The sequence below is a fragment of the Choloepus didactylus genome, chromosome 8 (genome assembly GCF_015220235.1).
Source record: "Choloepus didactylus isolate mChoDid1 chromosome 8, mChoDid1.pri, whole genome shotgun sequence".
Classification (NCBI taxonomy): Eukaryota; Metazoa; Chordata; class Mammalia; order Pilosa; family Megalonychidae; genus Choloepus; species Choloepus didactylus.
The window spans coordinates 55,481,683-55,503,560 of NC_051314.1; the positions used below are offsets into that span (position 1 = coordinate 55,481,683).

Below are 21,878 nucleotides of genomic sequence, written 5' to 3' on the forward strand. Positions count from 1 at the left end.
TAGCGAACGCATGTTTGGAGAGTGCGCAGATCGTCTCCTCACCCGAGTTCCACCGAACTCGTTTTCAGTAGCAGGGATTTTAGCCGGCAGGATTTAAGAATAGTTCCACTTCCGGGAGCACAGGAAGCAATTTGAAGATGGCGTCTTCCTCAGTAAATGGGTCAGCTACGGCGTCTGGGAAATCTGAATTTCGACACCAGAAGCTGAAGCCGGAGAACCGAGGTGAGTTGTATGACAATCAAAGCTTGGAGTTTATGCTCGTTGAGCTGCGATTTTTTTCTTTTGCTGGGTGTACACTTCAGCGCCTCTTTGAGTCTGTTCTGTGGGATCGAGAACCTGTAACTGCTGACAGTTGGGGAGCTGGCTGGGCCCACAGAAACGACTGAGGTGGCCGGTGTGGTGCCTCTCACGTGTACCTAACTCATTGCTTTTGCTAGCGACCCCCCTATAGCGAAGGTGTTGAGGAACCCGTCCTCCTGTAAAAGGGTCAGGATTAAGAAACTGCAGAGGGCGCTGCGGGACTTTACGGAGCGATGGTGGCTGGAGGTCGTTGACAGCATGAGGGGTGAGGTGGGGTTGGGGAGGGTCTTTATGTACGCGAGTGAAAAATGCTAATTGAAGGAGCGAGGCAGACGTAGGGATATAGGGAAGGAAATGTCTGGCCTGTTCTTATCGCTAGTTTATCAGTCACTGAAGAAATGTTGGAATGTTTATCATTCCATTACTCCATTTTATCATTTATCAGATTGCTAAAACGTTAGACCACGCAACTTCTACTCTTAAGACCGTCCCACTTGTTAATTGTTCTCCTACTTGAAGTCTTGTTTTCCCCATTTTTTTTCTGTATGAGTGACAGGTAGAGAGAGGTTAGAGAAGTTTCCCGGATCCTGCTTAAGCAGGCTTATAGGAAGTGTTAAAGACCTTGAACTCTCATTCTAGGGTATTGGAGAGATAGTGAAGGTTTTATTTTGTTGCTGCTGCTGTGCTGTTTTGTTTTGTTTTTAAATTAAGTATAACGTCCATAGCAGAGAGTTCAGTATATGTACTTGTGAAACAGTAAAATGAACACGTGAGAAACCAAGCACTTAGTCCATTTAGTAGAACAAAAGACATCAATGGTAGGGGTCAATAAAAGGGGGTTAGGGGTGGGATAAAGATATGGGATGTTTGTTTGTTTAATGAAAATGTTCTGAAATTGATTGTGGTGATCATTGCACAACTATGTAATGATACTGTGAGACACTGGTTGTATACTTTGTATGGATTATATGGTGTGTGAATATATCTCAATAAAACTACAAAGAAAAAGAGCAGCTTTAATTATTAGTTTTCTGGCTTAGAAAGAGAAATATCAAGAAAATTACCATCATAAACAAAGATTTTTAAATCTTACCCTCCACAAAATTTACTGGCTTTTGTTTGTTCTAATTTTGGTTTTGTTTTAAAGATTAGAAATAATGTTTTAAAAAAAAGTGCCTTGCATAAGAAACAGTAGTTATTACTGTCCCTTCTTGAGGACAGGGAGCATGTATTTCCTACCTCTTACCAAGGTCCAGCAGGTATTTGGCAATCATATAAATATTTATTGAATGAATGAATGAATGAATTGAATCCTAGACCAGTTGCAATCAGTTGCCAGACTCTGGCGTACAGCCTCCCAGGTAAGTCTTAGCCAATGAGAACATTTTGGGTAAGACTGATGCTTAACTAGTCCACAGTACTAAACTTATGATTCCCATACCCTAAAAAGCCTTCCGTGGGCACCTCCCACATCACATTCTTTATCTTTCTGGGACCATAAGTAACCATTCTGAGTTGTATTGGTCATTGTCTTGCTTATCGTCATAATTTTTATTACCTACCCAAAATGGTTTTGTTTGCCTGTTTTAAAATTTTATATGAATGAAAGCAGTCTGTATGCTTTCTTTTGTCTTATTTCTTAGGCTTAATTTTGTTTTTGCTGTTCAACAAGGCAGTATGTGTAACTAGTTATTTTCCTTGCTATCCTGTGTTGCCTTGTGTGAGTAAATATCCCCCATTATTTTCATTCTGTCATTGGTGGATTTTGAATTGTTTCCATTGTTTGTTATTATAAATAATGTTGCTATAAACATTTTTGCACCTGTCTCCTGGTAAATATGTTCAAGGAGTAAAACTGGTTTTTCTACTTTTTGTAGTTGTCATGAAAGGCATCCAAATATAAGGCACATGAAAGCTCTCTGGAACACCTAAAATCCTATACCAGTGATTACTAACTGAAAGTGTACATCAGAATCAGCTTTTTAAATGTTCATACATACATACAAATATATATATACATATATTTTACACACAAATGCCAAAGGCTCTACTCCAGGAAAGCCAGAAAGGATACTTATATTTAAAATAGTGATATAAACAAAATGGTATTTGAATCTTCATTCCACGACAGTTCAGTGCAATAAAAGTTAAATCTTGAGTACTCACTGTCTACCAGGCATATACCAAACAATATGGATACAAGGAACTTACTTTTAGGAGGTGACTGAACTGTATACAGATGCTTTTAATAGTATGCAGATGATAATCTGAGGAATGTTCTCTGCTGAATAATATAAAAAGGGAGGGAAAAGGAAATGCAAGGAAAGTTTTGGGAAGCTTGTGTATGTGTGCGTACAAGTGTTCAAAAATTGTCCAAATGACACTTAAAATGTGTGTGTAAAATTTTCCCCTCTGTAGATGAAGCAGAGCTCCTCACTGTTCCTGATGGTTGGAAGGAACCAGCCTTTTCCAAAGAGGATAATCCCAGAGGACTTCTAGAGGAAAGCAGTTTTGCAACTTTGTTTCCAAAATATAGGGAGGCTTACTTGAAAGAATGCTGGCCATTGGTACAGAAAGCCTTGAATGAACATGTATGTATATTTTATTAATTTCTTTGAAATTTTTCCTGTTTACGTGTACACATAAACAAGAGGAAACATGTATACGTGATGATGGAATTTTTTTTATAAAGTGTTGGCATAGCTGGTTAATTTGATTGCTTTGGTATTTTTAACAGCTTAGTTAAACTTTATTCTTAGAGTTCATTAGTTTATAATTTTGTGGGTAAAATATTGCTTTGAAAAATTTGCATACCTTTAAAATTTTATGGGTTTCATGGACTGTCTGAAACTTACCCCTGAACTCCAAATTTCAGAATGCCTATTCTAGGCAATGGTAGTTGCCATGTATATCCATTATGAGCTGAGGCATGTTCCTGATTCATTGTTTAACTTTCCATTATAAATGAAAGATGTGGATGTGGCTATCTTTCCTTTCCTTGTTTCTGCTACCATACCTCTAGAGCAGTGTGTTTGTTTTTGTCTCTCAAACTGCGAATTGAAACCTATTCATGGATCAAGAATTTAAGATAGTAGATGCAGTGAGCATTAAAAAATATGAATGTATCATATTTGGTAAGGGAAAGTATTGTTTTATGAAGCGTTTGTTTCAGTTTTGTGTATGTGAGTGTGTAGTGTACTAGGTTTGTTATAAAATATACTTTTACTGTAGGAGTTGCTCAGGAGTCCGGTGTGCCCATTAGGGTGAGAATGGCACAGTAAGCTGCAGACTCTGTTACAACTGTTTACATCTGGGACTGGACACATTTTGCTTTGGTTAACCCATAGAGAGCCAACTTCATGTTGAGGTGTTTATCATTCACTGTGTTGTATCTTCAGGTTATGCTCACGAGTTAGAAAATAGCATTTTTATTTGCTTTATTTAAATCTGATTCTTCCTACTGAGACCTGATGCTTACTTTCCCTTACTTTTCCCATATATTAGGTATATGCCTAATTTTAGCTTCTTTCTTGAATCCATGATAATTTGCTTTTACTTTGCCGTTAGTCCCTTAAACAACTAGAAAAAAAGTTCGAAAGGTAAAGTCCATTCATGCCCTAGGGACCAGATTGTAGATTGAATCTGGGTCCGGGGTGGAGAAACTATAAAACTTTACTGAGTTTATAAATCTACCTGAGTCACATCTTAAGTATGGCCTCATTTGAATTGATGCGTATTTATTAAACTAAAGGTAATCTTTTTCCTAATAAGTATAAGGTATTCTAAAGCCAAGTATAAATGGTTTCAATTGCCTGAATTTCTTATGTTCTGGGGGGGGTGGGGGTGGGGGTGGGGGGGGTGAAAGTAGACAAGTATTCTTTATTTGTATTTAACTACCCAGCTTCTTCAGAGAGGAAGTTGAAAGAATATGAGCGATGCCTTAATGGCACAAGAATGGATTAATGTTTGGTTGGGATAAGCTCTAATTATCTAAAATTGAATTCATTTTTAGGCAGCTGCCTGTTTGTTCTTTCTGTCTTTTCATAGCACATTAATGCAACCCTGGACCTGATCGAGGGCAGCATGACGGTTTATACAACAAAGAAGACTTTTGATCCATACATCATCATTAGGGCCAGAGACCTAATAAAACTTTTAGCAAGAAGTGTTTCATTTGAACAGGTAGGTTTAAAATTACAAAGACTGCTTTAGTTGAATCAGTATTAGAGATAATACCTAATGCTGCATTTATCTTTCTTTTATCTTTCCTTTTTTCTTTTGCCAGGCAGTTCTCATGTTTGTGCTTAGGTATTATTAACCTGGGCTTGGAAAAGAAATGTCTTTGTAAAGAATATTGATAGGAGTATAATCTTTATTTTTCCAAAAGGCAGTTCGAATTCTTCAGGATGATATTGCATGTGACATCATTAAAATAGGTTCTTTAGTACGAAATAAAGAAAGGTTTGTAAAAAGAAGACAACGGCTTATTGGTCCAAAAGGATCTACACTGAAGGTACATTTTGTCGATGAAAAACTTTTTATCAGAAAACTTGAATATCTTCCTCTATCAGTAATTTTTTCTTTTTGGTGTACTAAGTTTATTGTTCTTTTGACATAGGCATTGGAACTCTTAACAAACTGTTACATTATGGTTCAGGGAAACACGGTTTCTGCCATTGGACCTTTTAGTGGCTTAAAAGAGGTAAGATAACTATTTATTATCTTCTTGTTAAATTTTCAGCAGAGAACAAATTAAATAATTTTTTTATAATGTAATAGTTCATTGGATAATATATAGCTTTATGATTATTTTATTTTCTTAGATTTTCTTTGATTTCTCATGAGTAAATAATTTATATTTCACATAATTTGAGGGAATCATCACTCCTGGAGCCTAACCTGTTATGGCCAACCTCTGGCAGCTATGGAGAAGTCCATTTCTGAATTAGAAGATCTGCTCATCAGCATTCTTCCTACTACATATTTTAAATGGGCATTAAAGAGCTTGTGCCTGTAGCATATATAAGAAACTTGAGCTAGTTACATTTTTTTTTTTAAATCATTTTATTGAGATATATTCACATACCAGCTAGTTACATTTTTGCAGTAACGTATATAGCCAGCAGAGGTCAGACTCTGAAAACATCTTTCCTTCAAGAAATACTTTTTGTTTGTTTGTAGTTTAGTCTAATATTTATTAAATATTTCCATGAATATTTTCATTAACTTGTCAAATTAGTATTAGGAGAAAATCTGTGAAGCAGAGACTGTTTCTATTAACTACTTTTGATACTATTGCTATCTATGTGTCTAGGAGATTTTGCTTCCTTTTCCAGATCCCTTAATAGTAATTCAGTTTGGAACTCATTCTCATAAATTGTCTGCCCTTGTCTCATGGGGCAATAATAATTTAAATATATTGACTACTTCATAATTTTGTAAAGTGTTTAATATATATTATCTTATTTAATTCTTACAACTGACTCTTGAAGTAGGTAGTTTTAGTTCCTTATTACAAATGAGAATGCTGGAACAGGAAAATCAAGTGACTTTCCCATTTATAAGTAGCAGTTCCATTATTTGAACCCAAATTTTCTGTCTCTAATACCGGCCCTCTTCCCCATACATTGCATGACTCCACGGTGTTGCATTAGTTCTAGGTACCACATTTTAACCAGATGGTTGAGAAACTTCATTGTATCCAGGGGAAGTTGACTATTATGAAAGGTCTAGAGGCCACTCAGAGCAGTTGAAGGCACTACTGCATTCAATTTGATAACCATTGCCTGATTCATAGGATATTTTACAATATATTAATCCTCTCCTGTACCTTTCATTAAAATCTTTATAAGTGATTAATTCATTTTTCTTTGTAAATTTCAGGTTCGAAAAGTAGTCTTAGATACTATGAAGAATATTCATCCAATTTATAACATTAAAGTGAGTTAATTGTATATTATACCAGTGGTTGTCAAACTTCTTTTAGCTTGAAATTAATCTCTTATGAAAGCCTTATATATTTAAAACTGATGAAGCAGAGCTATTTTGGGTGAATTATAGGTAGAGTCAAACTCACTTAAAACTGCCCTCACTCTACCCCAGATTTTTGGTTACCTCCTTGTAAAGCTCAAATTGTCTCTGTGGAGCAATTTGAAAACATTGAAGAGGAAACTGATGTGTTGTATAGTTCTGATACAATTAAAATAAGCTTAACAGAATTTGTAGTAGATGATAATCAGTCCAGTTTTTCTTAGATTATAAGCCCATGTATTATGTTTAAAGATGTGATATATCAACAGAATTCTGCCTTTTTCTGTCAAAATCCGGAATATCCCAGATCACATTAAAACCTTTTTTGGAATTTTATACTCAAATTGTAGACCCTTTGAGAGAGATGTTATGTCACTGTGTGAACAAAGTTTGTTGTTGTGCTGGGAATTGTAACGATATTATAACAAGCTGTTTTATGATGGGCATTTGTTGAGCAGTCTACTTAAATTTAACAAAGTTAAGTCAAAAAGTCACTATTAGATTAGGACGAAAGAGTGATTTTGATTTACATTGGGACATTACAAATAAAAAGAAAGCTAGTGGTCCATCTGATGCCTGGCTTGCATCCTTTGATGTTCCATTCTCTATAAAATTCACATAGAATAGGGAAATGTGAGAATATTGACCTTGACTAATCATAAAAAAGCTTATACTTTTCTCTTTCCCTAGGATATCTGAGTTGCTACTAAAAACTTCCTGCTGTAAGGAAACATAGGGCTAATTAAGAACCCTCCCTCGATTAACACCTTGAATTTTAAGGGTTTTAATGAAACTAATGGTTAAAAAGCTGAATTACAATTTCATTTTCATCTTGATTTATTTTAATAGTTCTGTATTTCTTAATTTTCTAATGGTTTTCTGATACTTGATTAATTACACGTTTAAGATTTTTTGTTTCTTTATGGAATTGGTTTACTCTCACTGAAGAGACTAGAAACTACTACCTTTTTTATATGTTATAACAGTATTTATAATGTCTTAGGTTGATAAATGTATGACTTTTGAAACTAAAAATTTTTACTTTCTTCATATGTTGCCATGATTAAGACCTTAATGATTAAGCGAGAGTTGGCAAAAGATTCTGAGTTAAGATCACAAAGTTGGGAAAGATTTTTGCCACAGTTCAAACACAAAAATGTGAATAAACGCAAGGAACCAAAGAAAAAAACTGTTAAAAAAGAATATACGCCATTCCCACCACCACAACCAGAAAGTCAGGTTGGTATTAAATCTTGGATTTCTTTAAATGAAGGGGAAACTGTTTTAACCTATTTTGTCAGACCTTCTTGAGGCTATTTTAGGTGAAAATTTCTGTGTAAATGTTTGGGCATAGAGAGATGTAAGATGTAAATGTAAATAGGCTTGGGGGCTTCACCTCATCAGTATAAATTGCATTAAGGGGATTGGTGTCAGTTGTGTCCCTGAAGCCACTATGTATGTTTTGTGAAGGAAAAATTCAATGATTTAGCTCTGCAGTACACTAGTATGCTTCAGCAACATTCTCATGACCATGTACTATATGACTGCTCCAGTTCTAAAATCTTAAATTCTAATATCCATCCTTTCTTTTCCTGTATGTTGTTTCCTTTCCCACCATGACCAAAGTTTCCTTTTAGTTCTTACCCATTACTGTTTTCTTTCATAATCCCTTTTCCTTCTGTCATACTTGTCCAGCAAAACCATAAAACTTGGATTATTCCAAAAACTTACTTTCCCATACCTTGGCTACCAAACCTAGTTGGAGAAAATCATATCTTTGGATAAAATCCACTATAAATTCATGTTTCCAACTTCATGTAGGCCTTCAGTGTTGCCTGGCATTTCTTTTATGTGTCCTTAATTCTCTTAGTAGACTCCTAGTGGATGACTTTGCATTTTATTTACTGAAATAATTAAGACCATCAGGCAAGAGCTCCCTTAACTTCTCTTACCCACAATTTTTTCTTTTTCCTGTCTTCATCAGCCCTTTCTTTCTACCTGTTCTTTGAATTTCATCTTCACCTACATCCTGAGGAATCTTGCATTACCTCCTCCCTTGGCAGTATCTTAAAGTCTTTTCTGTATTTTGCTAAGCATGTAAAACCATCCCTTCCTGCATATCATCTTCTTCCCTCCACAGCCCTGTGTTTGGGGGTTTTCAAGGAAGGTTTGATGAAAGGTCAAAAGCAGAATAGGAATGATGATGATCATGGTGAAAACATAATGGAAGTGATGGATCATGTGGTCTGTTCTGGAAAGGGAAGAAAGTAAAGATGGAAGAAAACTGATAGTTGAGGGAAGGGGTTTGAGTACTTGTTTTACCTCTCCTGCTGGTTGGTAGGCTCCTGGAGTCCAGGAATACTGCCTTTTACTTGTGTTTACCCATTCTAGGGTCTAACACAGCTTGCAAAAACAAAGAAAGAAAAACACACGTCTGAAGCTCTCTGTATTCATATGGTCATTTTGCCAAAGTTGCAAAACTAAAAATCTCCCAGTTTTCAGCCTAAGGCAGTGACTTCTCATCCACTTTATTTCTTAAGTGATTGTAAATTCTGTTTTCCACAGATTGATAAAGAATTGGCTAGTGGTGAATACTTTTTGAAGGCAAGTCAGAAAAAGCGACAGAAAATGGAAACAATAAAGGTAAGACTTTACATCTAGCTCAGCATTAATAGAGAAGTTCACAGAAACCCAAATTCTTATTTAACTGTAAATTGTATTTTAATAATGTACTTTTTCTTCTAATAATGTAGGCTAAGCAAGCAGAAGCTCTCAGTAAGAGACAAGAGGAAAGAAACAAGGCTTTTATTCCGCCAAAAGAAAAACCAGTTGTGAAACCTAAGAAAGGTATATGTTTGTTTTTCATGTCTGTTTTTCAGCCCTTGTTATGGTGTTAAAATTCTTTTATCTGTGAACAGTAACTCCATAGTGAATTTGTCAATCTCTTTGATTGTTGAGTAAAAAAATAATCATATCATCTATCAATTCTCTTAGCATTTCATCAATTACTAATTCTAGGGGCAAGAGAAGACTGGAGTAATTTATAATTTAGTAGCTAAATAGGCTAAGCCCGATTTCAGGTTATCCCTGATTGATAATCCTCTCCTGACCTCTCTCTCCTATGCTCTAGAAGGACTCTTTCTTGTGAAAGATAGAAACCAGAGCAGTGCATCCTCTGTGGAGATTAAGGTTACTAAAGCAGTGAGATTCCTGAGCTCTGCTATCATGCCTCTTATAAAGGACTTATCATAAAGTTGTACTCTTCTTCCCTTTATTTATGTAATCTATGGCTTAAAGTTTGGTTCCTGTTAACATGGATTTCTCATCACCTTGGGCTAGAGGACACCAATAGAATAATGATAGGAAGGTCTCATTCAAGGGCTATTAAAAATACTCTAATAGAAAACACTTATGCCTTTTCTTTTCCATTCCTAGCCTCGTTTTCTTTCCCTCTGCTAACATTTGTACTCTTCCTAAAGTAGCCCTCTGAGGTAAACAGAGGCCACAATGTGGGGAGGAAGGGGTTTAGCAGGGTTGTACATGATCTCTTGGTCAAAAACAAATATAACACATTACTGTTTTAGTATCTTAAGTTGTATTAGTGTTAACAACTTTAAAAATGCTACATTCTACTATGGAGATCACTGGTTATGTAAAAGTTAAAGATGTCATAAGCACTGTAATTTCCAGTTTGTACGTTGCCAGGTATATGCTCTGAAGGTATTCACTATAGACTGTCAGTCTGTAATGACTAAAACTGTAGCTGTTTTGATGTAGTAGAGGTTTTAAATCTCTGTTTTCCCTAAGTTGCTGTATAGTTCGTATGATGACATTTAATCCTGTGCTGTAAAAACTGTGCTTGAAGTGCTAAGGAAAAGTACATTGTTTTGCTCTTTCCTTTCCCTATTTTGTTTGCATTTTTGGCATTGATAAAATGGTAGGGTTTTGTTAAGTGGACCCCCAAAAACTATCCGAATTATTTTTATTACCAAGATTTTGTTAAATAAAATACTAGTCATTCATTGAACATTTTTATTTTGAAGTTTTTGTTGTGTTATTAGATGAAGTAGATTGTGACCTATAGCTTCATGACTGGCTAATTAAATTTATCGAAACTTAGAAGGGTTACATGTAATATTCTTCATGAAATGTAACTTTAAAGTGCAGATGGAAAATTGGCATATTGATGAGTATTCTAAAGTCCCAAAAGCATATGAGTAAAAATCTTATTTCCACTATATTTAAGGAAAAATAGTTTTAATACAATAGAATCCAGTAATCGGTTCAACTTGCTAAACTGTAATGCTATTTTCAGTATACACTTCCACTAATGTATACTTATAATGCTTGATTTTGACTTATTTTCTCTTAGTTTGAAGAAAGTTTGAGATGGTTTTTCAAAATTTCCTGCTGAGGCAGATATTTTGTATTTTATAACATGATCTTTCATTTATAATAGTTCTCTGAAATTATTGCCCTAAACATACATTCTTTGTTTTATTTGGTAAAATCTAAATAATTACATATATTGTGTTTTTAATTTGTCTAGGTTCTACGGAAATTAAAATTGATGTGGCTGCCATCAAGGAAAAGGTTAAGAAAGCAAAGAATAAGAAACTGGGAGCACTTACAACTGAAGAAATTACACTTAAGATGGAAGCAGATGAAAAGAAAAAGAAAAAAAAGAAGTAACAGACCAAAAAAAAAAAAAAATCCTGAACTAGAATTTGCTAAGTTATTTCCTTTTGTAAAGGATTTTGAGATATGAGGACATTAGTTGCCTTATCTGTAAGAAATAATACTCTGGTCACTTTTTTCTCTGATTGTTTTTGTTCATGAAATAGCATTCTTTTAAAATATAAATTATGGAATTCTCCAAGTGTTTTTTGAAAACTTTTATACTAGACAGTGGTATATATGTCTTTGTATATGTTGCATCCCATGTGTTCCAGGCGGGTTTTGCCTAAGCATGATTATAGGAGTAATTCTTTAGTTTGTTTATGTCAAGATTTTGGGGATGAACTGCTGTTTGGCTTTTGTAACTATTCATCAAATCTGATGTCTGATGCTTTGGTTAATATTTTAAATATAATCATGTCCCAGCATCTGCTTTTGAGGAAAATAAATGTTTATTTTTCAATGCTTTCTCTCTCTAATGATAGCAAGTAAACACTTAGATGTATCCCACTTTACATCTCTTTTTATGTTTTATTCCAAGATTATGCAACCTATAGGCAGAAAAAGCAAGGCCTCTTAAATTAAATCCCTTAATTAGTATTTTTATCTTGAGTCTGGGAAAGGGATAAACCAGAAAGACAGCAAGTTGCAAGGAAGTGGGAAAAATCAGATCTTTAGAGTTGAGGCAGCATGTGACAAGTAATGTAGAAATGTTTTTTAACTAATAATGAGGACCACTGGTGTTACTTAGAATCATCTAAATGTAAGACACTCATTTTACAGATTTGGAAACTGAAGCACACAGATGCTAGATTACTTACCAAAGATTGCAGCAATGTGGCAGCCTGAAAATAACACTCCGAAAAGTGGAATGCAAAGATGGGTTTATCCTGTAGACTTACGAAGTTTACGAAGTTGAACAGTTTCATCTCTTGAGTAAGGGCTTACAGCAACATGTTTTTTTTTTTTTTTTTTCTGAAATGTTTTAAAATTAGAAATATACCCAATTGTTATTGTTATTAAAAAAGAAAAGCCAAATACAGATGATTTTTTTCTGGAGTGTATTATTTCCAAAGAACTAAATGAGGGTATTTGTGCTTGACCAAAATAATAATTATAGCAATCAGTATCAGAATTAATGGAATAATTCTTAAAAAGAGAGATGCATATCTATTTCGTAAGTATATCGGCCAGTCAGGATACTGAAGAGAGTAGTAACCTATGAAACAAACATAAGGTATCCTCTTAGACATTGTTTCTTATAATGCAGTGACATAATTCATATAGCTTTTAATGAAACAAGATTTGTATACATACGTGTGACTTTGTCTCGTTGTGGGTTAACTGTAAAGTCAGGGAGAAGAAACAAAAAATAATTTTAAAGAGAGGATATGGTGAGATTTTTGTTTTATTTACAGAAGCCAAGTCTGTAACTGCTGCTTTGGCTTTGTTGCAGTGATTGCAAAGGTTAATTATGCATGATTTTTTATACTAGCTGTACTAGCTTGATACTTTAAAATCAAATCACTTTAAATATAAAAGAAACTGTGTCAGTACTATAAATGGAAGATAATTTTATACTCCCTAACTAGAGGATAATAAATACCATTAAAATAAACATGAAATTAAAAATGAAAACACTAAAACTTAAAAATAAAAACATATTAGTAATAATGTGAGCAATTAATTAAAATGTTTACCAAGAAATAAGTTTCTCCCTGAAAAGACTGATACTATTTAGGATCAGTGAGTAGTAAAGAGAGGACAGAATCTCTTTAGTCCATTCCAGTGTGTAATTAAATATTAAAGGGGCATATGACTATCTTAAAGTCGCAATTACCCCCTTCCTTTACCTCAGTTTTCATACAGGTTTTGACAGTCACAATACTGGGAAGAAATAAATTCTATACCTGTTTTTAACTTTCTTGACGTTTTCTTTTATTTGCCAGTCCCTTTGCTCCAAACCAGTTCTATGTCAGCTGCTATTTAATGTCTGCGGTGGAACCCATCAAAGAGCTGGCCCTCTGGGCATTTGTGAGCATCCCTGAACATAATGCCTGTGATTGGGCTTTGTCTATGTTGAATTACTGTGTAGTTGCTACTCTGACTTTTCTCAGCAATAATACCCATGAAATCAAGGGTTTGATGTGCTAGTTATATTTTTTCCGGTATGTATATTTTTAAAACATTAAATATTCAACTGTTGAAACCAATGCACATCTATGTATTGCCTAAAATCACTTTATGTACTAGTGGGGTGCCCAACACATTTTGAGAAACAGTCCTGATTGGGCCTTTATGTATTTGTTGAACTACCAACAGAATCTAGAAGATCCTCAGAGGATTTTTTTCTTCCATCAGTTGCTGTAATTTGTCAGAGATGGAAATCTCTGAAGTAAAAGCTTTCATCTTCTAACTCTTACCCCCATCTAAGTTCATGAAAAAGATGAGGATGGCTATTACGATTTTTTTTAGTTGCAAATCCTATTCAGTATTAGTGTCAAAAATAAAATGCTTTAAAATAAGCCTACATTTATATGAAACTGAAACTATATTACAAATTGAGGTTTGTGGATAGGAAATTAGTGACAGGCCCAATCTGGAAGATGTTGAGAAACTAAAGTAAATGGGTAATGCGTTTTAGAGTATCTTTTAAATATGCAAGTTAGCATGTTCCCTCTTTATGTTTCTTAAGAGTCCAGGGCCTTTTTATAATTGGACAGCAGCCCTAATCTGAATGTTATCTCAAAAGTTTTATCTAGATTTTTAAAGGGAATGTCAGATTTTTCTAGGAAACATGCACTCAAATATTAAGTGTTTATTTGCCAGTCCCTAGACTAGGCACTTTTTATACAAAGGTTGAGTAAAACAGGCATAATTTCCATCTTTTTTGTGGGGAGGACAGGCAACTAACCAGTGGCAACAATTAAATTACTGTTTAAATAATTTTAAATAATTGTCTCAATTTTCATCATTAGTTTTAAAGTGTCACAAAGATTGCTATGGGCATTAAAAACATGTCACCTAAAAGTTTGTGCCTAAAGAAAACACCAAGTAAGATCAAAGTTTAGGATTACAGGGAGGATGAATTTGTGGATAATAGCTAATGTTTAGAGCATTATTGTATGTCAGGTTGTTATAAGCATGAATATTCCATTTATATTTTTTCATTGAATTGTTTCAGTAAACCAGTGATGAAAGAGGTACTGTCTACCACATTTCACTGTTGAGGAAACAGGTCCAGAAACTTGCCCATAGTCACAGTGGTAGGACTGATAATTGAGTCCAGGCATGTTGGTTCCAGAATCATTGCTTTTAATCCCTATGTTATATTGCCTGACTTGAAAAAATAATAATAGTATGCTTTGGAGTGTTGTAGGAACATGAAAGGAAAAATTCAATAATATGTCAGTTGAGAAGAAATCAGTTGCATTGTGGCTACATGTCACCGATATCTCTTAACAAGACTGATAGGAGTGAAATAAAGAATGGTTGAAGTTGGTGAAAAATGACTGGCACAGAAAACTGGGCTAAGAAGTATTATGGTATCTGGAGTAAAGATGAGAATTCAGTGTTTACAAATAGGAACAAGGGAACAAGCAGTTTAAAAGACTTTTATAATATTAGAGCTGGAAGGCACCTTAGAAAACGTCTGAGTAATGTAACACTTTCTCCAAAGAAAATTTCATGCTCTGGAATGCCACTCTGTCCTCCCTCTAAGAACCCCCACCCCATCCTTGGACTTCTGAGGAATTCAGTTTATTATAGATGTAGACAGTAATGGTTTCACAGGATTTGCACAATTCTAACAGTTTATGTGAGGTCTCTCTTCTTCACACCATGGGAAAAAAATGAAATGACATACTAGGATGGAAAGCCATGTGTCTGGGAGGAACCAAAAGCTCTTAGCTAATTACATATTAATATTTCAAAATTACAAAGCAAAGTTTTGCAAGGAAGTTTAGTAAAACATCTTTGGAAAGTTACCTTTATTGGTCTTCTGCAGTGTTCCTCCTTAAATGCTGTCTTGCTCATAAAAAGCACCAAGTTGAAGTTTTATTTCATTTATTTAGTTCCACACATGAAGATGCAAGGCTTCAGAGTGCCTTGGGCAGGTGGGAAACCAAAGTGCAGAATTCTGGTATCTTGGGTGACCTTGTTATATATATTTTTGATCTTGCTGAAATTAGTAAATCTTGGGTCTACAGTTTCCAACACCATAGTGATTTTTTTTGTTGGGCCAACTACAGCCAAAAAAAAGTACAATTCGTTTCCTTAAATTTTTCTTAAACATAAACACCTAGGACAGTAAACAGTTGGTTTGATTGCTACCTGATGCCAGTTTCCTTGAAAATAGCTGTTAGGATAAAGTAAATGTTGGCATTCTTAACTATAGAAAGTTACAGGAGCTTCAATTACATTGTATTTTTGGTAGATTCGTTTTTGTACTCACCACAGAGTTTGTCCAAACAGTTGTCATTTTGGGGGCAGGCACTGCAAGTGGCTCCTCTCTTATATGGCCAGGTTGGGTAATTTCCTCTATCAAGTAGAAGAAAGCTGTCCATTAGGAGAGAATTTTTTTTTTTCACTTCCAATGTACTATGAATCCTTGATTAAATCTAGGAGAATGGTAGGAAGGAAATCTAAAGGTCCAAAGGGTTAGTAAGAGAAGTGGAGAGAGGGAAACACTCATGGAAGGATGCTAATACTTACAGAGTTCATTCTGTGAGCTAAAATCTTTTCATCATCTCATTTAATACGATGGGCAGAAGTTACTTTTATTTCTGTTTAACAGATAAGAAAACTAACCTTCCAAGAGATTAAATAACTTGCCTAAGATCACAATTTATAAATGTCAGAATTGGGATGAAACCTAGATTTGCCTGTCTCTAGGGCCATGTTCCTTTTACTTACCCTTTGGTCTGTACAGTTCCTGCCATCCAAAAAACTTCCCATCTTAGAAAAGCTATTGTGACCCACATTTACTCTCCCCAGTCCAGCAAACTTCCATAGTTTTTTATCGTATAGAAGCCATTTGGCTGGAGAAGTGACTTCCAGAAGATAAGAGACAAGGGAGAATTTGTACCGTGCAACATTTTTACGTAAAATTTGTGATATGAATAATAGCTAATACTCAGCACTCATCATGTAGTAGACACTGTTCTAAGCTATCCTTCTTGAATGAAATAATTAACCCTCACAGCAATCCTATGAGGAAAATACTATTATGTATCCTCATTATATAGATAGAGGCTGAGGCATAGAGTGTAAATAGTTGACCAAAATCACAGGCTAGAAAGAGAATATTGAAATATTTTATTTCCTCACAAATATCTTTAGAGTACTGGTGATGGGTGGGTGTACATTTCTGTCAATGACCCTGCCTTTCCACTAATCCTTTCTGGAACTCCACTTTTGCAAAGGAGTTTCTTAATTACCTTGTGTCACAGTATCCTTTGGCAGCCTGGTGAAACCTGTGAACGCTCTTAGAATAATTTGTTGTTTTAAATGCAGAATATAAAATGCATAGAATTATAAAGGAAATTGAAATAGTTATCAAAATATTAAAAATGATTTGTGATATAATGTGTGCTTCTCTAAGTATGAATAAGATCTAGAATGGGGTCAAGTACAGTAATTTCAAAGTAGTGATGAACATAAACCATATTTTGCAATATCTGCAGCAACTGGAATGGAATATGAAAATATATGTGGTATTTATGAGATGCCAATATTGCTAATACAAAGTCATAAGTATTGTTAATATGACTGTGAAGTGTTGCCTTCATTCATAATGGAAGGCAATATTATTTTCAATAGAGTGTAGTGAAAATAAAGTTGAAACTTTTTTCTAATCCAAGTTCATGGATCTCCTGGATACATTTCTCTCCAAAGTTAAGAGCTCCCTCTTGAGAGGTATTACTTTATATTAACATCTCATTTCCAATCCCCCAAAATATTTGCTAATTTTGTTGGGTTCCAAGTTAATTTAGGTTGTTTCAGAAATTAAATTTACCCTGGCTTACCCTATACCATGGAAAATCATTAAAGGAATATCGTAGAGCATTTGATAGCAATTACAAAGAGATGAGCTCCCAAACAGACATTAATCATTGGAATATTCTTCATTGTTAAAAAGCACAACACTCATTAAGTGGTTAAGGTCTAGAATGTTTGTTTTAAAATCATTTATGCTATTTTATTCTTTGTGCATTCCAAACTGTAAAGGAGAGGAAAAAATATTCTTAGAAAAAAACTAAAAGCCAAGGCAGGTGTGAGTTCTAGGGAGACTGCAGAATTCATTTTGGGAGAAACTGTTCCTGGAAAGGCCTCGATTTATCTAAATGGGACTGATTAAGACAAATTGTCCTAAAGTATTCCCCCAGTAAAGATGCAGGAAGTTGTATCCTTGTCCCTGGTGGCCTGAGGGAGATGGAGTTGGGGCCTGGGCTCTGGGGAGAGAGAGGACAGTTCTTTTAGGGAAAGATGGACTTGAATAAGGGTCCCCACAGCAGTGATGGCCAGAGCACATTAGATACTGCACTGAGTCAAAGTTGTTATTTTCTGTTCCGTGCTGTAATCGTCTCCTTCACTAATCCACTGAGTGAAGGTCTGTTAACACACCACAGCCTTGCTCAGTGAAGATGAGAGGGTTGTGCCTGTGTTTCTGGATAATGTAGATCAGGGAGACCTGGAGAAGCCAGGAGTTCAGGTGTTGAATCTGCCCCGGATGATGGAAGCTTCAGCTGAGTTCAAGACTCCAGAGCTTGAGTGACAGGTGACTGGAGAATTAAGTACCCCACACCCCAGTGCTTCTCAGAAATATTGGGAAGGATTCTTGCCTTCCTATGATTATGTAGAATGGAGGCATATGACTCTTTCTTTGTATATAGAAGGAAAAACAAAACAAAACCCAGAAGGCAAAACTTTTTAGGTATTCCTCTAATCTCTCTGCTTCCCCTCTTACGCTTTTTCAATCCATTCTCCACATTTCACCAGATTGATCTCCAAATTTCTCAACACTCTCCAGTATGAATACTTGAATGGCTTCCCATTGTGATTTGAGTACATTTAAACATTGCCATGACCTACAAGGCCCTACAAGATCTGAGCCAACCAGCCCTCTGTGCCCCCAAACTTCATCTCATTTAATTTTCCAAGCATTCAGGTCTTCCGTCAGTTCTTTAAACTTGCCAAACTCCTTTCCACAAGACATTTATGCTTGTTTTCTCTACCAGCTGTTCTTTGCATGGCTGGTTCCTTCCATTCTTCAAGCTAATGCCTAAATATAGCACAGAAAACCCTTCCCTGATCATCCTACCTTAAGTAGGGGATTTGCCTATTGATAATCTCTATTATAGTATTATTTATATTTTCTTCATTGCCCCATCTTAATATTTTATTTGTATTTTAATTGTCTGTCCCATCAACATAAATTCCTTAAGGGCAGGGACTATGCCTGGTTTGTTCTCCTTTGAAGTACAGTAAACAATAAATATTTATTCAATGAATGAATGAAGTTACTCAATCTTTTTACAAGCATTATAACTTTGGCTATAAGTTTTACAGTTTAATATTTATTTTTGAAAATAAAGTCATTCTAAACTAGGAGAATTCACATTTGTACCTCATTGTTATAACAGCAATAATAATGACTACTTATCAAATAATCATCATCGCTAGACACTGTATGTACTTGGTGTTTTACATGGCTTTCTCATGTTAATTTTCATAGTCATCCTATATGGAAGGTATTATAATTATTCTGATCCTTCAGAGAGGAAACAAATTCAGAGAGGCTAAGTAACTTGTCCAAGGTCACACCATAAGTAAAATAAGATAGTTGGTCTCAAAAACTTGTACTTCAATCATTATGCTATATAAATGCCATATGAAAAGTTACTACTAATTGAACTATGGCTTTGGCTAATTTTTCCTGGTTTCCCTTGTTTTCTGACTCTGGGGTTTTAAATCAAAGTGACTATCTTCTGAATGACAACTGAATTTACTCCCTTCTTTCCCATTTCCATTCAATAATAGTATCAAAAATCTGTCCTGACTTCCTCACCTGGATCGTTGCTGATGTTCTCACAAACATTGGGGACTGACGGCTTGATGTGTTGAGCCCTCTGTCTTGGGGCTGGCCCCTATGAAGCCTGTTACTGCAAGGAGAGGCTAAACCTGCTTATAATTGTGCCGAAGAGTCTCCCCCTGAGTGACTCTTTGTTGCTCAGCTGTGGCCCTCTCTCTCTAGCTAAGCCACCTTGGTGGATGATCTCGCTGCCCTCCCCTCTACGTGGGACCTGACTCCCAGAGGTGTAAATCTCCCTGGCAACACAGGATATGACCCCCAGGGATGAATCTAGACCCGGCATCATGGGATTGAGAACATCTTCTTGACCGAAAGGGGAATGAGAAATGAAACAAAATAAAGCTTCAGTGGCTGAGAGATTTCAAATGGAGTCGAGAGGTCGCTCTGGTGGACATTCTTACACACTATATAGATAACACGTTTTAGGTTTTACTATACTGGAATAGCTAGAAGTAAATACCTGAAACTACCAAACTCCAACGCAGTAGCCTTGACTCTTGAAGTAGATTGTACAACAATGTAGCTTACAAGGGGTGACAGTGTGATTGTGAAAACCCTGTGGATTGCACTCCCTTTATCCAGTGTATGGATGGATGAGTAGAAAAATGGGGACAAAACCTAAATGAAAAATAGGGTGGGATGGGGGGGTGATTTGGGTGTTCTATTTTTATTTTTTATTCTGATTCCGATTCTTTCTGGTGTAAGGAAAATGTTCAAAAACAGATTGGGGTGATGAATGCACAATTATAAGATGGTACTGTGAACAGTTGATTGTATACCATGGATGATTGTATTGTATGTGAATATATCTCAATAAAACTGAATTAAAAAACAAATCTGTCCTGAAAATTACTTCAGGGAAAGAGAGAGAAGTTTTTTCCAACTATTCTTCAATAAACCAAATGTTGGTCAAATCCAAACAAAATTCAAGGGCAACAAATTAGGGAAAAATTAGTACATATTAGGCAAAGAGTTAAAGCTTTAAAGTAAAAAGAGCTACCATAAATCAGCAAGAAAACTTTTTGTAGTAGAAAAATGTGTAGATCTCATGAATCACAAATAGAGGAAGGTAAATAGATAATAAGGTGAGAAAATGTTTATAATCACTTGTAATGAAAGAGATGCAAAAGAAAATAAATGAAATACCATTTTTTATCAAATTAAACTATGCTTAAAATTTGTAAATGCCCTTTACTGATGAGGAAGTATAAATTGATGTAATAATGCTATAGTGTAATTTGGCAAAATGTATTAAGGAAAGAAAAAGCCTTAAAAAAAACCATACCTTTTACCAAGTAGTATAACTTCTAGGAATTGCAGGGAAATAGATATAAGCAGAGATTTATGTACAAGTTTTTTCATCATATATTAAAAGAAAATATATAGAAAAACCTGAACTCTTTAATAGGATAGACTGTTGTGCTACCATGAAGTCAAAGACTCTGGAGTTAGTCAGCTGTCAGAGCCCAGCTACAATATTCACTAACCATGGGCCCTGGACAGCTTACTCACCCATTCTGTGCCTCAGTTTTCTATCTGTAAAACAGGGGTAATAATAGGCCCTATCTCATAGACTTTTAATGAAGATTAAATAAGTTAATATATGTGAAGCACTAAGAACAGTGCTTGACACACAGTGAACATTATATAAGCATTTCTGTCACTGAAATCATGTTTAAAATTTTAATAACATGGAAAATGCTCAAGGTATAATTTTAAGTAAAAATTAGAATACATGTATTTCCAGGATGATCTCAGTTTTCTAAATATGTGTATGACGAATATGCACACATATATAAGTTTAAAGGAAGTGGGAGGATATGAATCTCCATTTCCCAAAGAGGAAAAATTAAAACCATTTCAGAAACATAGAACTGTCAAAAGCAAATAAATGTTATGCAAATTGAGGAATTCAATTTGTAATTCTTTTTGTTTTGAAAATCATGGAAAAATTGTCAAGTTTTAGTCTCGCTATTCTTAAAAAATACATGTGTATGTTTACATAGTGTTATAAAGGATACACACACTCAAATGTACTAGAATATTGATAAAATCTAAATCTCTGTGCAAAGGAATCGAGGGTATTAATTTTTTTCTGTACATTTTCCTTTATTATCCAGATTTCATATAATTAAGATAAATGTTTCTATGATAGGATTTTTTAAAAAGAGGTTGATTTAGGCACTTACGCTGGTCCGTAGTTGCATATGAAATGTGCTACATTGGACAATTTGGCAGAAACTCTAGGGCAAAATTGTACTGCACAGCCAACTTTGTAACTATTTGCCCAAACAACCTGAAAGAGAATAAGGATTTTTAACAGAGAGACAATAACACATACACTTGAGTATGATTAGGCCTAATAAGCCTGGAGAGGTACATAACTGCTATTCATTCTAGCCAGTTAGAGCACTTACTACCAGAGAAGTTCTAGGTGTTCAGAATTCAGTGGGAAACAAGACCTGGAGTCACTATTATTGTGTGTGTGTTGTTGGTGGTGGTGGTGGTGGTGGTTATGGTGAAATAAACATATAAATAACCAACAAAGAAATACCACAGGGTAACACAACAGACAGTGGCTGATGAGGAAGAGGGACCTACTTCAAGCTGGGTGTTTGGCAAAGACCTCTCTGAGAAGGAGGCATTTGAGCTGAGACCTGAATAATGACGAGGCGGCTCTCAGGATGGACTTTTAGGAGACGTGGAGGATGGAGAAAGAGCATTCCTTGCAGATGGAACACCAGGGGCAAAGTCTCTACAATGAACTTTGCTTGGCATG

General features: G+C 35.2%; 2 protein-coding genes across 5 annotated transcripts in view; one reads left to right on the forward strand and one right to left on the reverse strand.

The window, feature by feature from the left end:
* On the forward strand, positions 1 to 13,216 carry KRR1 (KRR1 small subunit processome component homolog). 2 transcript variants are annotated; one of them, XM_037845272.1, is made up of 11 exons: positions 1 to 222; positions 2,719 to 2,891; positions 4,348 to 4,482; positions 4,688 to 4,813; positions 4,919 to 5,002; positions 6,184 to 6,240; positions 7,399 to 7,569; positions 8,896 to 8,973; positions 9,084 to 9,177; positions 10,880 to 11,018; positions 11,791 to 13,216. In XM_037845272.1, the coding sequence occupies exons 1-11, from the start codon at positions 138 to 140 to the stop codon at positions 11,801 to 11,803; spliced, it is 1,155 nt and encodes a 384-aa protein (XP_037701200.1). In that variant the 5' UTR covers positions 1 to 137; the 3' UTR covers positions 11,804 to 13,216. The 2 variants fall into 2 exon arrangements, with proteins under 2 accessions (XP_037701200.1, XP_037701201.1); XM_037845273.1 differs by lacking the exon at positions 11,791 to 13,216 and having other exon boundaries at positions 2 to 222; positions 10,880 to 11,470.
* Positions 12,036 to 21,878, reverse strand: part of GLIPR1 (GLI pathogenesis related 1) — a 23,181-nt gene continuing 13,338 nt past the window's right edge. The window contains exons 4-7 of one of the 3 annotated variants that reach the window (XM_037845279.1): positions 21,289 to 21,395; positions 15,461 to 15,546; positions 12,325 to 12,351; positions 12,036 to 12,226 (exon numbers count right to left, since the gene is read on the reverse strand). In XM_037845279.1, the coding sequence (XP_037701207.1) occupies positions 12,072 to 12,226; positions 12,325 to 12,351; positions 15,461 to 15,546; positions 21,289 to 21,395 (375 nt within the window). In that variant the 3' untranslated portion in view covers positions 12,036 to 12,071. The other 2 variants (XM_037845278.1, XM_037845280.1) reach the window with 2 other exon arrangements.

Excerpts from the sequence above, each read along its gene's own strand:
- KRR1 (XM_037845272.1), top strand. The coding sequence starts at position 138 with ATGGCGTCTTCCTCAGTAAATGGGTCAGCTACGGCGTCTGGGAAATCT. Across the intron at positions 223-2,718 it reads GCTGAAGCCGGAGAACCGAG|ATGAAGCAGAGCTCCTCACT; the intron begins GTGAGTTGTATG and ends TCCCCTCTGTAG. Across the intron at positions 2,892-4,347 it reads AGAAAGCCTTGAATGAACAT|CACATTAATGCAACCCTGGA; the intron begins GTATGTATATTT and ends GTCTTTTCATAG.